This window comes from Podarcis tiliguerta, assembly GCF_965153285.1.
Source record: "Podarcis tiliguerta genome assembly, chromosome: 12".
Classification (NCBI taxonomy): Eukaryota; Metazoa; Chordata; class Lepidosauria; order Squamata; family Lacertidae; genus Podarcis; species Podarcis tiliguerta.
In genome coordinates this window covers 58,880,738-58,898,191 of record NC_139545.1, presented here as the reverse complement: position 1 = coordinate 58,898,191, position 17,454 = coordinate 58,880,738, and the positions used below count along the sequence as shown (strand labels likewise).

Below are 17,454 nucleotides of genomic sequence, written 5' to 3'. Positions count from 1 at the left end.
TCACTGACCTTAAACCCTTTCATTCTATGTATGTTCACAGTTAGGCATTCTAAAATTATAATATTATTCAGTTTTTTCCTCCATTGGTTCACCCCTAGCTCTTCTGCATTTTTCCAATTACTCGCTATAACCTGTCTGGCTGCAATTACCATCAGTTTTACCCATTTGCATTCCTCTTTTGTTTTTAACTCGGTACTACTCAGGGTAATAAGAACCATTAATTTAGTTATTTCCATGTTCCTTCCCACAATTTTCGATATTTCTATACCAATCTGTTTCCAAAATTCATTAACTAACGGACAGTCCCACCACATCTGACTGTACGTTCCCATCACTCCACATTTCCTCCAGCAATTCTTACTTCCAAATTTTGTAATATGATATAATACCATTTTTGTACCAGCTTCATCCTGTTCCTGGATTATCCTAGAGGTCACAACAAAGGGTGGTTGTGGAAAGATTCTTTCCCAATCTTCATCTAAAATCTGTTCCTGAGTATCTAACCTCCAATATTCTTTCAAACTTTCCTTTGGTGATTTCCCTGTGGGGTGAATGGTGACCCCCCTCACCCTGGTCCCCTGGTCAGTCACTGGATTGGAGACCCACTGAGAAATTCCCATGTGCTTTGCCTTGAGGTTCCCTGTCGGAAAGGCGCTCAGTGAATAAATGCAATATTGTCACGAGGCGGGTTAATTTGGATGTTGGGAAAACCCATTTCTGGTATGTGTGTGTCTTTGGAAGCTGGGAAGGGCAGAGAAAAGAAAAGAAAAACCTTTATGCAGCAAATAGTTAAACCCTGGAACTCCCTGCTGCAGGGGATTTAGGCAGATTCTTGGAGGGCCTTCAGAGGACGGCCTTGCCGTGCGCCAGAAGGCCAAGGAGAAACAAGCCACCTCCCCGGCAGGGCCCCCACCCAGAGCTCGTGAGGCTGAGCACAGGCCTTATCAGGGTGGAACACACAACGTATCTCAAGGGCCAAACTTGCACTTTTGTCGGTGAAGCGGCTTGGGAGTCTGGCAGGGCTCGGATCTGTGGCTGCAACGTTCGGGCACGGTCCACTTCATGACCACGGATTAAATTTGTGGGGTCCGGCTCCTCGTGGGCCCTGCCTCACCCAGTGCTAGCTGTGGGGTGTATATATTTTTGTTTTGGATCCCAGACGCAGAAGGCAAGGCCCAGGTCTGGAATTCCCAGGTAAGAAGCATCTGTGGGGAGTGGCATTCAAGGATGGAGATTGGGCGCAGTTCAGAGAGGGCAGGAGGGAGCTGCCACTACCATGAAGTCCTTGACCCACACCTACTCTAGAACAGACCTATAGGGATCTAGGAACATTGGGACCTCCAGGTTCAGAGGAAGTCTACCTCTTGATGCTGGGGGAGAAACAACAGGAGGGGGCTCTGGGCTTTGTGTCCCCTTGGCGGGACTCCAAGATGCATCTCATGTAGAAGTCATGTAGAAGTCTTCCATCAATCACATCTGAAAATTTTCCAATCTGTTCACTTACTTTACATTTCTTACTTTCACTACTACATTTAAATTTCAAAACTAATCTCTCTATTCTTTCTCTACTTTGCAATATTTCATATATTCCTCCTTACAAAACGTCTTGTAGTCCTACTAGTGTAATTTGTTGGTTACAGTTGCTCTTCAAATAGTTCGTATATTTCTTCCAATCTTCTGTGAATCTCTAGTCCCGCAAGTTTCGAATCCTTCCTGTCATTTTATCTAATTCTGCGTAGTCCATTAATTTCAGCTGCCATTCTTCTTTCGTCGGAATTTCTTCTTGCTTCCATTTCTGGGCTAACAATACTCTTGCTGCTGCTGTTGCATATAAAAACAAATTAACATCTTGCCTATTAATGTCCTCACCTGTAATACCCACTGCTCTGTCTTTGCAGGGTCTGTTTCAGCCGTCGTTGCTGATGACATAGAATCATAGAGCTGGAGGGGGGCCTCGGGGGGCATCTAGTCCAACCCCCTGCGACGCAGGAATAAGCATAGACAGGATCCTTCAAGTGTTGTGGCTGACCCCATCCTCTCTCGACCCTTGACCCCGCTTGGCTTCTTCAAGCTAGGCGGGGATCCTGTGTGTGTGGCTGGCTTTGTCCAGGCTGCTGTCAGCATACCTGTGGTCAGAGGAAACACTGTGGCCCAGTGGTTAGCGTGTTGGAAGAGGACTAGGGAGAGACCAGGGTTCAGAGAGACCCACCTGGCCGTGAAGATCCCTGGGTGATCTTGGGGCCAGCCAGGGCTATTTTTCTAGATAAAGAAATGAATCTCTCCTTTGTTCTCTCCACTGGAGAAGAACCGGAACTAAATTCTGCCAAGTTCCAGCTGGGGGGGGGGGGGAGACCCTGGGGCCAACTCTCAGACTAGCCTACCTCACAGGGGTCTTGTGAGGATAATATGGCGGGTGGGGCCATGCAGGGCACCTTGAGCTCCTGCGAGGAAAGGTGGAAGACAAATACACCTGGCTGTGTGGGTTCCTTGGAGGAGGGACTGACTCCTGCCCTCAAGGAAGCCCACCTTGGACCCACTGTTTCTTGACAACGCCTGATCACTAAAACTCCCTTTGGGGGGAAGGGTCTTGAAGGAGTCCTGGGGGTCCGGCTCCAGGCCCTGCAGGGATGAGGCCAATAATCCAGACCCCAAACCAGCCCTGGGGCAAGACCTTTATTTGGGAGAGGGACAATGGGAGCGTGACGGGTCAAGTTCCCTCTATCTCTCAGCAAGTCCTCTACAGCTTGGGACGAGGTAACCTCAAAGACACCATAATAATAATAATAATAATAATAATAATAATAATTTATTAATTATATCCCACCCATCTGGCTGGACTTCCCTAGCCACTCTGGGCGGCTTCCAATATTAAAATACTGTGGGCTGCTGCTGAGGACCTGCCGGTGGCACTGGGCACACAGAATGGTAGAGGGGTAAGGGACAGCAAGGGCCATCTAGTCCAACCCCCTGCAATGCAAGAATCGCAGCTCAAGGATCCCTAACCAGCCACCCAACCTCTGCTTAAAAACCTCCATGGGAGGAGAGTCTGCCGCATCCGAGTTACACTCTCACAGTCAGAAAGTTACTCCCAACGTTTAGTCAGAATCTCTCTTTTTTGCAATTTGGATCCATGGGTTCGAGTCCTACCCTCTGGAGCAGCAGAAAACAAGCCAGCTCCATTTTCCATGTGAGGCCCTTCAGGTATTTGAAGACGGTTCTCACAGCACCTCAGTCAGTTGCACAGATTAGGAACTTCATTCAGTGTGGTGACACCTAACGTATAAGGCAGCAGACCCTCCCAGTGCCCCTATTTTCCAGGGACAGTCTCAGATTTACGGAAGCCATCCCCGTTACTGATTTGACCCGGAAGGTCCCGATTTTCCTTTTGTTGTTGTTTAGTCGTTTAGTCGTGTCCTACTCTTCGTGACCCCCTGGACCAGAGCACGCCAGGCACTTCTGTCCTCCACTGCCTCCCGCAGTTTGGTCAAACTCATGCTGGTAGCTTCAAGAACACTGTCCCACCATCTCGTCCTCTGTCGTCCCCTTCTCCTTGTGCCCTCCATCTTTCCCAGCATCAGGGTCTTTTCCAGGGAGTCTTCTCTTCTCATGAAGTGGCCAAAGTCTTGGAGCCTCAGCTTCACGATCTGTCCTTCCAGTGAGCACTCAGGGCTGATTTCCTTAAGAATGGAGAGGTTGAATCTTCTTGCAGTCCATGGGACTCTCAAGAGTTTCCTCCAGCACCAGAATTCAAAAGCATCCATTCTTCAGCCTTCTTTATGGTCCAGTTCTCACTTCCATACATCACTACTGGGAAAACCATAGCTTTAACTATAAGGACCTTTGTTGGCAAGGTGATATCTCTGCTTTTTAAGATGCTGTTTAGGTTTGCCATCGCCTTTCTCCCAAGGAGCAGGCGTCTTTTAATTTCGTGACTGCTGTCACCGTCTGCAGTGATCATGGAGCCCAAGAAAGTAAAATCTCTCACTGCCTCCATTTCTTCTCCTTCTATTTGCCAGGAGGTGATGGGACCAGTGACCATGATCTTCGTTTTTTAGGTGTTGAGCTTCAGACCATATTTTGCGCTCTCCTCTTTCACCCTCATTCAAAGGTTCTTTAATTCCTCCTCACTTTCTGCCATCAAGGTTGTGTCATCTGCATATCTGAAGTTGTTGATATTTCTTCCGGCAATCTTAATTCCGGCTTGGGATTCATCCAGCCCAGCCTTTCGCATGATGAATTCTGCATATAAGTTAAATAAGCAGGGAGACAATATACAGCCTTGTCGTACTCCTTTCCCAATTTTGAACCAATCAGTTGTTCCATATCCAGTTCTAACTGTAGCTTCTTGTCCCACATAGAGATTTCTCAGGAGACAGATGAGGTGATCAGGCACTCCCATTTCTTTAAGAACTTGCCATAGTTTGCTGTGGTCAACACAGTCAAAGGCTTTTGCATAGTCAATAAAGCAGAAGTAGATGTCTTTCTGGAACTCTCTAGCTTTCTCCATAATCCAGCGCATGTTTGCAATTAGGTCTCTGGTTCCTCTGCCCCTTCGAAATCCAGCTTGCACTTCTGGGAGTTCTCGGTCCACATACTGCTTAACGATTTTCCTTAGGACATCCCTATTTTCACTGGAGAAATGTTGGAGGGTACAACTCAAGACAGCCACCTACGACTGGGGGGTTTTCCGTTCCTTTGGGCAATCCCAGTTTAGGATGGTTAATTCCCCACATCCAGCTGCAGGCAGCGTTGTGACCACGGGAATGTTTTCATTACGGGAGATTGCTTTTATTAATTTTTTTGCCATTGTTTTTATTGATTTTCATATTATATATGTATACATTCTTACAATATTGGTAACCTAAAACTCTCAGGTTTACCACTTCCCTCTACCCCTCTTCTGGTTTTCTTGTTTCCACACTATAATATTTACATGTTGATTTATATCAGCATACTGTTCATAGCTATACATAGTTCTTTCTATAATCTCACATAGAATGCTCCATCATTTATACGTTGTAAGGTTTCTCTCAGACCTGCCAGTGTTCTTATATGTAAACAGTGTTTCTCAAGGTAAGTTATAAATTTCTTCCGAATTAGTCCGGTCAGCCTGGCTAATTCTGCGTACTCTACCATCTTTGTTTGCCATTCCTCGATAGTCAGCAGATCTTGATGTTTCCATCCTTGAGCTATCAAAACTTTGCTTTTATATGACGTGTTTCCTTGTTGGGCTTTTAATGTCGACCAGTCTAGAAACTCCGCTAGCAAAATGACTCTGATAACAACATGGGGTTCTACTGCGTTCTGGACCGCTTCCAAAGGCAGCCGTCTGCAGAGAACGCCTTGCTGATCTAATCTGGCCAGCATGTCTGCCTGCAGGGGCCAGATCCCTCTCTCTTCCAGGAAGGGTGCAGTTGGCACAGCAGTGCAAGCAGATAAAAAAGGCCCTCTGATGCCCCCTCAGACTTCATCGGCAGTGCTGGGTTTATCCGGGAGGACCTGCTTCTTAAGAGGAAGTGAGATCCCACTGCTACCCCCATCCAGAGGAGACCAACAGTCCCTCACCAGGAACCTGCTCTGCACTGAGCTGCTCCATCGAGCTCAGCAGAGTGCAGGACGGACTGGCAGAAGCTTCCTGGGGTTGCAGCCCCACCCAGCAATGCCGTGAATTGAATCTAGGACCCTCTGCATGCCGCCCTCAGTAAGACCACAGTCCTTATGAATGAATAAAGGGCGATTTAAATAGGAAGATAGTTTTGCACCCCAGTCTCCAAGCGGTGTGAGATTCCCGAGGTTGCAGGCACTTGCCCAGAACTCTGTCATGAAATTCTACTCAATATTGATCCAGATCAGAACTCCAACGTATACTTAGCGGAGTAAGAATAGACCAGAGGCAGTGAATACTTCATCCAGCAGAGCTTCACTGCTACTGAAGGCAAATGAGCATCATGGTCACAAATCTAATGCATTCAGGATTGGCCCTGTCCATCAGAAATCCAGTTAAACTTACAATAACTTATAATAAGACTAAAACCTTAATGCCAAGCATACTATGTACAGAACACCACGCCAGAAGGAAAAGAGATAGAAAGAGAAAGTGAAACCCAGGCTCCTTCTGGCCTTATTATTATAGTCAGCATGACCGTGATAGAAGAAATAAGAGAACCATTTTAAACCAGCTGTACTCAGCTTCTCGGAAGAAATAACCCAAACATCATGAACCTTCTGCTTGTTTCTTTAACACAGAGAAGCTCCCAGAACCCTCTTGAATTAAGTAGAATAGGAAAGATCTCTACACATCAAATCAATACTTTCTGCACCAAGAGATGCAAACTCCTGTTTCTTTTTGGAATAAGGCACAATGGAGAAAAGAGGAGACTGAGAGGAGGCGTGACAGCCATCTTCAAATATCTCAAGGGCTGTCACATGGAAGAGGGAGCATGCTAGGCTTTTAGCTCTTCTGCGGCGCAAAGCACAGATCTATCAGGGGCAAAGCCAGGTGAATCTTGGAAGCTGGAAAATCCTCAACCACTTTTGGTCAACGTAATGGAGGGAAAGAGTCAGAGGAATGGCTAGGTAGTCTTCCCAGGAGGACTCGGTTTCTCCACCTTTTCCTCTTGTGCTTCTTTAGAACTTTCACCTCCTGCCGTTCTTTTCCTGTCCCATCTCTTGCAGAAAAGCCACCCCTGGGCCCAGGCAGCAACCCGGGTGACACAATGGCTGAAGAAGAGCAGGTGATCGAGATGGCAGCTCTCGGCCGCCCGTTTCAGCTGGGGATGCTCTACGACTGCCGAAGGGACAACCTCATCCCAGGTAAATGGACCATCCCTCTGCCTCTCCCGGTGCCCAGAGAGAAGGAGATTTTCTGGCAAACCACCATGAGCCATTGTGGGGGCTGGGTAGCAGCGGGGGGTGGCAGCCCTCTTTCCTCTCAAACCCTCTAAGAAGGCCTCAAAGGTGGTGGCCGGAGAGTCTTGGGATTTTATTTGGCCATCAACATTTCAGCTCCAGTTTGTGATGTTGTGGTGATGCCACTTTCTGGAAGGCGCCAAAACTGTCATGGAATTCTACTCTTATTGATCCAAATCAGAACTCCAATGTATAATTAGCAGAGTAAAAACTTAAACACGTTGCAGGATTCCCCCCAAAATAGACCAGAGGCGATGAATACTTCATCCAGCAGAGCTTTACTGTTACTGAAGGCAACTGAGCGAAATGGTCACAAATCCATTCAGGATTGGCACTGCCCGTAAGAAGTCCAGTTGCAGCAGACTTAACTTAAACTTACAATAACATAATAAGATTAAAACTTAGCACTACATACAGAACACCACACCAGAAGGAGTGAAACCCAGGCTCCTTCTGGCCTTATGATTACAGTCAGTGGTACCTCGGGTAACAGACGCTTCAGATTACAGATGCTTCAGGTTACAGACTCCCCTAACCCAGAAATAGTAACTTGGGGTAAGAACTTTGCTTCAGGATGAGAACAGAAATCGCACAGCGGCGGCAGTGGGAGGCCCCATTAGCTAAAGCGGTACCTCAGGTTAAGAACAGTTTCAGGTTAAGAACGGACCTCCAGAACGAATTAAGTTCTTAACCTGAGGTACCACTGTATAGTCAGCATGACCGTGACAGAAAGAGATAACAGGACTGCTTCTCTGAAGGAATAACCCAAACATCATGAACCTTCTGCTTGTTTCTTTCACACAGAGAAACTTCCCATGCCCCCTTGAACTAATTAGAATAGGAAAGATCTCTACACATCAGATCAATACTTTCTGTACCAAGAAATGCAAACGGACACAAACCTGTTTTCCACTTCCGCTAAAGTTTTCTTCCTCCTCCTCAACAGAAGCCTCTGCTTTTCAGCCTCAAGTTCAGGAAGGCAGGGAAGAGATCAGGGGTGCAGTCACTGATTTTGCTGCCGGGACCACATAACACCGGTCCTGAGAGATCTGCATTGGCTCCCAGTACTTTTCCGAGCACAATTCAAAGTGTTGGTGCTGACCTTTAAAGCCCTATACGGCCTCGGTCCAGTATACCTGAAGGAGCATCTCCACCCCGATCATTCAGCCCGGACACTGAGGTCCAGGTCTGAGGGCCTTCTGGCAGTTCCCTCATTGAGAGAAGTGAGGTTACAGGGAACCTGGCAGAGGGCCTTCTCTGTAGTGGCGCCTGCCCTGTGGAATGCCCTCCCTTCAGATGTGAAGGAAATAAGCAGCTATCTTCTCTTTAAAAGACATCTGAAGGCAGCCCTGTTTAGGGAAGTTTTGAATATTTAATGCTGTATTCTTTTAAACACTTTTTTAAAAAGTGTTTATTAATTTTCCAATTAAAACATCTAATTAACATATCAAATCAAATCCAAAGAAAATAAAAAACTAAAATAAAAAAGTCCAATTGTCTTCCAAATTGTAATAAGTTTTGTTTTGGCTTCCCACGGTCTGAATTCCGAAGCGCTTTCAACATCATAGTCCTGCCTCTCATCATCATCCATGTTTTTCATAATTCCATATCCGATCTTTTCCTCCATGTTTTGACTCTGGTTCTGTGATCCTCATTCATGTCAGAAAACAGATACTTTTTCCCCCTATGGAGTGCAGATTTGTCCGTATATTGTATATTGTCCGTATATCGCACGGCTTCATTTAATTGCATCCAAATTCAGAGTTCTGTCCAGCTCTTTGAGAATTGTTATTTGGCAGCTCCCAAATAGGTAATCTTTCCCGTCCAGGTGTTATGAAAGAAACAGAGAGAAACCTCCTTCTGAAACTCCTTGTTGATTTATTCTTAAGCAGACTGTTTGCAATGTAGCCATATATCAGACAGTTAACAATTGGCCTTTGGAATCCACCCAGTCCCCTCTCCGGGCCCTAGAGGGGGGCTGCCAAACATCCCTCTCTGTTGCTCATAATAAAAAACCTCTTTTTGCAAACAGTTGTATATATAATATTGTTTCCAGTCTTTATAACCAACCATCAGTTAGCTCCTGTTTCTCTTAATCAGGGAAGTATTTCAGATATTCCATAATGCATAGTGGGTAGACGCCATTTTTGTTCTTTGTTCTTTTGTTTTCGTCTTTAACAGGCATTTCAAATCTTAGAAGAAAAGCAGCTGCGGATAAGTCCCAATTATATATGAAAGTCCATCTGTACTCACTTTTTGCAGAGCAATTTAGGTTCTTAATGAGGCTTGGCATGCAATACGGACTGTTAATGTTAGAGGAAGAAGAAAAAACTTACCGAGCCCCTCCAGATTCCAAACATCATGATGAGGATCTCTTTGAAGTTTGATCTTTTGCACCAGAGACTGTACATTCTGCAGGTTTCCCCCCAGCTTCGTCAGTTCAGAGCATGTCTGTTTGTTTTTCAAATCTTTATATTTCCCCAAACAGATGCGTCTGGCTATGGGGTGGCATCGCAGGAGTGTCAGTCCGTCCCTTGCTCTGTGACCCAGTGCCCCTGCCGTCTGCCACATCGGCAATCTGGGGCAAACCGCGAGACAGTCCGCCCCTGCCTTGGGGAGGCTGCCAGGGCTAATTACCCCCATATCAGCCCTGAATTATCGGAAAGGCTGAAGTCCGATCGTGTGGAATCCGCCATTTTCCACCGCAGGAAACAGGAAGCCACTGTATTGTTTTTTAACACTTGATTGGAAGCCACCCAGAGTGGCTGGGGAAACTCAGCCAAATGGGCGGGGTATAAATAATAAATTATTATTATATTGCTTTCCGTCCTTTCACCCGGCAGTGACTCCCAGCCGCCCCACAGCATCATACAGCTGTACTGGCTGGGGCTGGCGAGAGCTGTGCACCAAAACAGCTGGAGAGGGCTCTTGATGGCTATTAGCCATGATGGTTATCACAGATGGAGGCAGTACTGTGAGAACAGCATCCTGGACTAGAAGGGTCCAGCAAGACTCTTATGCTCGTTTACATCACAGTGCCCTCACTCGCCATTGGACTTCACTTGCCATCAGTGATGGCAGCACGTAGCCAAATCTAGCATCTGGTCAGCCACCATGAGGACAGGATCCTGCACTAGATGGGCCCCTTTGGCCTGATCCAGCAGATGCTCTTCTGATGTTCTTATGTTGCAGAAGTCTTTATTGTCTCCCAGTAGCCAAACCTAGGAAGATGTGCATTGTCATATTCTTTTGCAACCGCAATAGAACTGTCTGCATACACATTGGCGAAGGGATTGCGCATAACAGAGCATACAATATTTCACATGCAATTCCACATCCCATTGCACTGACCTCTCTCTCGCTGCGTCTCTGTTCAATTGCAGGCATCACTTTGTGGGATCCAGGGGTGCTGAAGGAGAACATTGATGCGCGGCCACAGCCCAACACCGCAACGCAAGTCGTTGAATGTGACATGATCTTACACAAAACCCATGCACTGAATGTCTCAGGATCGTTGAAGGCCAGTTTCTTGGCGGGGCTGGTCAAGGTGGACGGATCAGCCAAATTTCTCTTGGATGCCCGGAAGTCCACATGCCAGGCCCGAATAACCCTCCAGTACTCGGCCACCACACATTTTGAGCAGCTGACCATGCACCATTTGGGGCTCCAACGTATCACTTACCCAGAGGTCTTCAGCGAAGGGCTGAGCACCCACGTGGTCGTTGGCATCCTGTATGGAGCCCACGCCTTCTTTGTGTTTGACCAAATGTCTTCTTCCTCCGAGAGTGTCCGAGATATTCAAGCCAAACTCCACGTGATGGTGGCCAAAGTTCCTCTGGTTTGCCAAGGAGACACAGAGACCAAGCTGAATGGTGAGAAAGAGGCTGTGGCTGAAAAATTCAGCTGTACCTTCCATGGGGACATTGCGCTAGAAAGCAACCCAACCAGCTACCAGGAAGCCTTGAAAGTCTATTCCAGCCTCCCCAAAATGCTGGGTGACCAAGGGGAGAAGGCAGTGCCTGTGAAGGTCTGGCTGTATCCCCTGAACAGGCTGGAGTCCAAGGCTGCAAGGCTCGTGCGTCAGATCAGCTCTAAGCTGATCTCTGACATCGAGGAAACTCTGGAGCAGCTGGGGGAAGTCGACAGGAGGTGCAACGACCTCCTGAGGGAGCCAACGGCCACCGTCTTCCCAGAAATCCATAAGAAAATCCTGCAGTTCCAAGATCTGTGCTGGCAGTACAGGCGGGCGTTGCAGAAGCAGGTGGCAGGGCTCTTGCCTGCGATTCGTGCCGGAGCAGCGCAAGAAAGTGCCTTGGGGGACACCGTGAGGAAGCACCAGCAGTCGGTGTTCAGAAGCCAGTGGCTCCACAAATTCCTGGATCTGAAATTCCGAGAGATCTATTACGTCAACTTCTTCCTGGGCTTGTCAAAGGGGAAGGTATTCTCCCAGGATGACGTGGTGAAGAGGGTGCTCGATCACAAACTTGACACCGTCCTTGCATTTACGTTCACCTCATTGCAAGCGAAGGAGCCCTACTTGGAGAAGTTAAACGCAGCCTTGGATCAAGTATCCGAACTCAAGCCAGAGACTTCTGCAGGAGACAAGAGCTTCGCTCCGTGGTTTGAGGACGAAGACCTATTAAAGAGAGTCCAGAAGGCAGCCATGGTCTTTGCAGAATACTCTCTGTTTTCTCAGCCTGGGGAGGCCCTGTTTGTGGTGACCTCGCAGGCCGAGAAGAGTGATCCAGGTGCCGTGATCATCCGATACCAAAGTGGGTCTCTGGAAGGAACCAAATTAGATCTTCTCTCCAAACCTCGCCCTCTGCTGGCGGATGCTGTCTCCTGGAACCGGTTCCAGCTGACATTTAAGCCGGCAGAGTCTGAGAAAGGGGTGATCTCGGGATATTATGTCCAGCACAGAGTTCTGGGGGAGAAAAAATGGGTGTTTGCACATGTAAAAGGCAGTCAGGAAAAGTTTTGGGTCACAGGACTGGAGCCAGAAACAAAATATGAATTTAGATATGCTGTAGAGGCCAAAACAGGCCTCAGTCCATTCTGTGATGTGCGCAGGGTGGTGACCACCTGCCATTCCAGCCCCCCAGGGAAACCAGCCCTGAGGCCAATAAGTTCCTGCTTCAGCAGCCAACTCCAGGTCACGTGGGGCAGCCCCAGCTTCGTTGCAGCCGGCATCGTGATAAAAGAGTACAAGGTGCAGCTCAGGAGGAGAGCAGACGGCACATGGAAAGAGCAGAGAACGGGAGAGAAAGTTGAGAGCTGTTGGCTCCCCAAACGTTCTCTGAAGAAGGTGGCCGCTGTTCGGGTCATTGCAGTTTACGGAGACGGGTTTGAGAGCAAGCCCAGTGAGGAGCTGGTCCAAGAGGAGTTTTAGATGGGACCCATCTTTGGGTGGGAGACCCCCCTTGTGCTGCCTTCCTCCACTGCATGCCTTCCTTTCCTGATGTAGTAGGAAAGTTACGCTGTTATATGCATTGATGGATAGCCCAAGATGTCAAGGCAGTCAAAGTGGTGGAAGGGGGTGGACTCTCCGTCCTTGGAGGTCTCCAAGATGAGGCTGGATGGCAATCTGACCAGGATGCTTTAGTTGAGATTCCTGGTCTCTATAGTATAGTGTATTTTAAAATGGGGTTTTAGAGTTTTTAGGGGTTTTTGAATGTTTTATGTAGTTATGTAGTTTTGTAGTAGTTTTATGTACTTTTATGTAGTTTTTCAATTTCATTGTTCTGCATGGGACAATGACAATAAAGATAGCTATCTATCATCTATCTATCTATCTATCTATCTATCTATCTATCTATCTATCTATATCTAATCTATCTATCTATCATTGCAGGGGGTTGGACTAGATGACCCTCAGGACACCTTCAAACTACATGAGGGATTGTCCACACTTGTCCCATGCCAAGAAAGCATGGGTCCAAGCAGTTTCCCCCCTGCCCCCCTCCTTTCCCAGGGAAAACCCATTCTTTAGCTCTAGATCGGAGCAAACATCAATCTGTAGAAAACCCAGATTGCTGCTTGTTCCAACAGAGCTCTAAAGAGCAGTTTCCCCCAAGGGAAAGCAGAGGGACCAGAGGATGTTTGGATCAACCCTGAGCATGAAGAGGATGTTGAGCAATAGGATAAGGTGGAGGAGGATCTGCTTCCTTGGACTGTGTTAAGAACGTGCCCAGAATGTTGAAGCCCCTGGCGCAGAATGGGGAATGCAGAAGGTCTAAAGCAGGCTTCCTCAAACTCAGCCCTCCAGATGATTTTGGCCTACAACTCCCATGATCCCTAGCTAGCAGGACCAGTGGTCAGGGATGATGGGAATTGTAGTCTCAAAACATCTGGAGGGCCGAGTTTGAGGAAGCCTGGTCTAGAGAGAGTACCTTCAACACAAACACAGCAATGTCCTTGAGTGCATCTCTGGACGGCTGGAGGAATTGTGGCGTGAAGGGCACCTACCACCACCTTTGATGGAACTGCACGGTGGTGCAGCAGTTTTGACAGAGGGTTTTTGGTGAAATAAATAAGATCCCAAAAGGAAATTTTGTTCTTGCCCCAGTTGGTGGTATTATTATTATTATTATTATTATTATTATTATTATTATTATTATTATTATTTTATTATTATTACTATTAGTAGAGAATAAAAATGCAAAATAAAAGATTTGTTGAATTACTTTCTTATTGCTGCAGGACTGTCGATTGCCCAAAGATGGAAAACATTGTCTGAAATTAACACCTCATTATGGTGGATAATATATGAACCATCGCGTTACATGAAAAACCTAGCGGCACACTCGTTTTTTGAAAGTCAAAACAAAGGCAATCGCTTTTGTCTCCGTTTGGTGGGATTTTCTTGAGTACATGAAAAAAAGGGGAAATCTACTTTTGTCTCTTCCACAAGTCTCTTAATAAATTTGGGATAAGTAACATTTAATTGGTGTAATTTTTTCCATGATGCAATATAGAGCGTTTTATTCTTGCTACTCGGGTGTTTCTCATGTGTTCAGTTATAGATGTATGTTTCTGCATATCTTGTAAATCAGGTGAACCACACTTCTTGTGGTTATACCTTTCAGTTACTTGTCTGTAATCTTCTTTAAAAAGCACCCACAACCAACCAACCCAGACATGCAGTAATGAGGCCCCCAAGTGTGGGATTGGAGTCTCAGGCTAAGACTGGGGAGACCCCAGTTCAAACCTTTTGAATCTCCCTTAAGAATCTCTCCCTCTTTCTCCCCCAGCAAAGTCTACTTCACGGGGTTGTAGTGAGAATAAAAAATGGGGAGGGGAAGAAGTATGCTCACCATAATATGATGTATAGGTTCATATATTGGAGGTTACCAATGTTTTTTACCAATCTTGTTTTTCAGTTGTATTTTAATCAACTTGTTTTTATTATTGGTTGTTAGCCGCCCTTAGCCCAGTCTTGGCTGGGGAGGGCAGGGTATAAATAAAATTTATTATTATTATTATTATTTATTATGTAAGATGTAGGACTTATCCAAACCTCTGTTTGCCCTGCTGTCCTGGCCCCCTGGAAAACCCATTGGTTTACAGCTGAATAGGATTTTCTGCCATTCGTTCTGATTCAGAATTGTTTTCCTATTCCCACCCCTTCAACATTTCTCCGATGAAAATAGGGATGTCCTATTAAGGACAAGCAGGACATTCCGGGATCAAATCAGTTTTTTATTTGTTGACATAAATATGGCTCTAAAAAACTATAAACTGTGTGGAAATAACAATATTATATAATTAAGGCTTTTGATCTTTGATTTGCTTGGAAGAGGATAAAAGATTTTCTAATTTGTTGATATTAGACAGAAGCAGGATCTCATTAGCCGCTGGAGAGATGTTAAAAAACTTTGGAAGGTTTCCTAGAATTTGTGCAGGAGTTGTGTTGCACTTTTAATTTGGAAATCCGCCATGATGGAAGTCAAGACCGAGCTGCAGAATTACAAATAGCCAAAGGGGGAGGTGAGGCTTTAATATGTCATTATATTTGTATTTCCAGTTTGATTTCGTAAACCTGCCCTGGAAAGGCTAATGTTTGATGCAACTGGTCTGGGAAAAATAATGAGCAGACGCTTAGACTTGATTTCATCGGAACTGAGTGAAGATGGCGGCTGAGATGCTGCAAACATATAGAGGGGAATCATAGACATAAAATCCACACAGAAACATATCAGTGCTTGTTTCAACTCGTTTGTGGGAACAACTCAGAGGCCGTGAAAGAAGGAAGGCTAACAACAGGAAGAATTAGAAGAACCATCGGAAATAACTATGAAAAGCAGTAGAAGTATGAGATGATCAGAGCCCTCCAAACTTGAAGCAGGGGAAGTCCTATTAAAAAATTTATAGTCTGGCAGAATATTTGGATTATTTGATATGTATAATTTGGAATATTTAAATGTGATTTGATTTGATTGTTAAAGTGGGAAATTGAATAAAAATGAATTTAAAAGAGAGAGAGAGAGAGAGAGAGAGAGAGAGAGAGAGAAAGGAAAATAGGGACACTTTGTGATCAGCCAATGTGGGTGTTACTCTGTACATGCTCTGGGGCAAGGAGTCACCAAGTGCTGAATCATTGGAAAGGGAGGGTGAAAAGAGCCAGGCTTCCCACACCTGGCAGTTCAGGAGGCTAGCAACATGGGGACAGCTGCAGCTTAGCAGTCCCTAACCCCAGTCAGCTAGTTGCTGCCCTGAGAAAGGAGTTGTGCTTGCCCTTGCTCAAGGTCCCACTCTGCTTCTAAAGGAAAACAGGGAGGAGGCTTTCAGGCCAAGCTTAGCCCGGCTGCACACGGGGCAACTGAGCGATGCCACCTCCGTCGCTGAGACTTCCTTGCCCTGCTGGCATTTTCCTGGCTCATCCTTCTTTGCAGTTTTGCAAGGATGGTTGCTCTGAGGAAGCAGCTGGGGGATGGCTGCATAGATGGGGAAGGAAGGAAAGGTGCAACGTGGTTATTTGTGTGAGAAAGTGAAGCCCTCCCTGCTTTGCCTGGTCTGGCTTTTGAAAGGAGATGAAGTGGGAGGGGTGTCTGGGGGCATTAATAAAAAAAGGTGAGGGACTGGCCACTCTCATTCCTGCCAGTTTGGGTTAAGGGTAGGGGCACTGCTGTAATCCTCCTCCTGCTGCTGCTTGGCTTCTCCATGTATTTGGGCTCCTTCAGGACCTTCCCTGGCAGACTGCAGTTCCAAAAGCCTCTCTGGGGAGGGGTGTCCTTCCTGGCCAAAATACGGGACCAGAGACAGACCCTAGAAATGGAGCAGGAAGCCCAACGGCCGGCCATTAGCTCTGCAAAATGGAGAGAAACTCAATCCAGCGCAGCAGCTGCAACCCAGGCTGAGCTTGCAGCGTTCATGCAGCCGCAAGCCGTTTTTTCCTTTATATACCTGTCCCTGATCTCCCGAGACTTGATAGCGAGCACAATCTCAGGAAGGGAGGCTCGATTCCCACTTGACTTGTGGCTGTAAATCATCTCAGGACCTGCCCCCCCACCCCCCACCCCGTTCCAGCCTGGAAGGAGAGGGAGGTGAGGTGAGAGAGTATCTGCTTCCCCCGCAGGCAGAGACCATCACCTGCGGGTTGCTTGGTGGTTAGGATCCAGTGCTCTCACTGCTGCAGCCCGGGTTCGATTCCCAGTCAGGGAATGTAGCTCAGCTGACAGAGCACAAGACTCTTATTCTCAGGGTTGTGAGTCTCACGTTGGGCAAAGGATTCCTGCATTGCAGGGGGTTGGTCTAGATGATTCGGTCCTGTATACCTGGAGGAGCGTCTCCATCCCCATCGTTCTGCCCAGACACTGAGGTCCAGCTCTGAGGGCCTTCTGGCGGTTCCCTCCGTGCGAGAAGTGAGGTTACAGGGAACCAGGCAGAGGGCTTTCTCGGTGGTGGCGCCTGCCCTGTGGAATGCCCTCCCAGCAGATGTCAAGGCAATAAACAACTATTTTACTTTTAAAAGACACCTGTTTTTGATATTTGGTTGGAAGCCACCCGAAGTGGCTGGGGAGCCCCAGTCAGATGGGCGGGGTATAAATAATAAATTATTATTTTTTTTTAATGTGGGCAAGCGCAGCAAAGCACCAGCGATTGCTGGACCTTGTGGGGAGGCAGGGCAGCTCATGGGAGGCAGAGCTGAGGGCCCCCAGCACACAAAAGTTTGGTACAGAGGGGCATGGTTTGCCTGCCACGAAACTGGTCCCAATTTCATTGAAGGACCACAGTGTTTCAAGACCCACAGTGCAAGCCGAATGCAATTTTTCTTTCAACCCAATTTTTGTTGTTATTTTTAACAGGGCAAGGCTATCCTTGCCTACTCAGAAGTAAGTTCCACTAAGTTCCGTGGTGGTTACTCCAAGGTGGCTGCATCAAGGACTGCAACCATAGCACCAAAGTACAGAATGACGCCGTAAACCTTGAGTGTTTGCACATGGATTGAAACTGGTTCTGGAGTCTGGAGGAAGAGATGTCTGGTCTGGTTTGCAAATTGTTTATACCTCCTAAACAAATGGATAAAAGCCTCTGGTGCGTTCCAGA

At 46.8% G+C, this 17,454-nt stretch overlaps 1 protein-coding gene across 7 annotated transcripts; it reads left to right on the top strand.

The window, feature by feature from the left end:
* Nucleotides 1-398: 398 nt before the first annotated feature.
* On the top strand, nucleotides 399-13,898 carry LOC310660879 (verrucotoxin subunit beta-like). Of its 7 annotated transcripts, none has more exons than XM_083406335.1 (4): nucleotides 399-1,194; nucleotides 6,676-6,813; nucleotides 9,091-11,657; nucleotides 13,609-13,898. In XM_083406335.1, exons 3-4 carry the CDS (start codon nucleotides 10,085-10,087, stop codon nucleotides 13,773-13,775), a joined length of 1,740 nt encoding a protein of 579 aa, XP_083262461.1. In that variant the 5' UTR covers nucleotides 399-1,194; nucleotides 6,676-6,813; nucleotides 9,091-10,084; the 3' UTR covers nucleotides 13,776-13,898. The 7 variants fall into 7 exon arrangements, with proteins under 7 accessions (XP_083262461.1, XP_083262460.1, XP_083262456.1 ...); XM_083406334.1 differs by having other exon boundaries at nucleotides 9,091-11,681; XM_083406330.1 differs by lacking the exon at nucleotides 13,609-13,898 and having other exon boundaries at nucleotides 406-1,194; nucleotides 10,293-13,577.
* The last annotated feature ends 3,556 nt before the right edge of the window (nucleotides 13,899-17,454 follow it).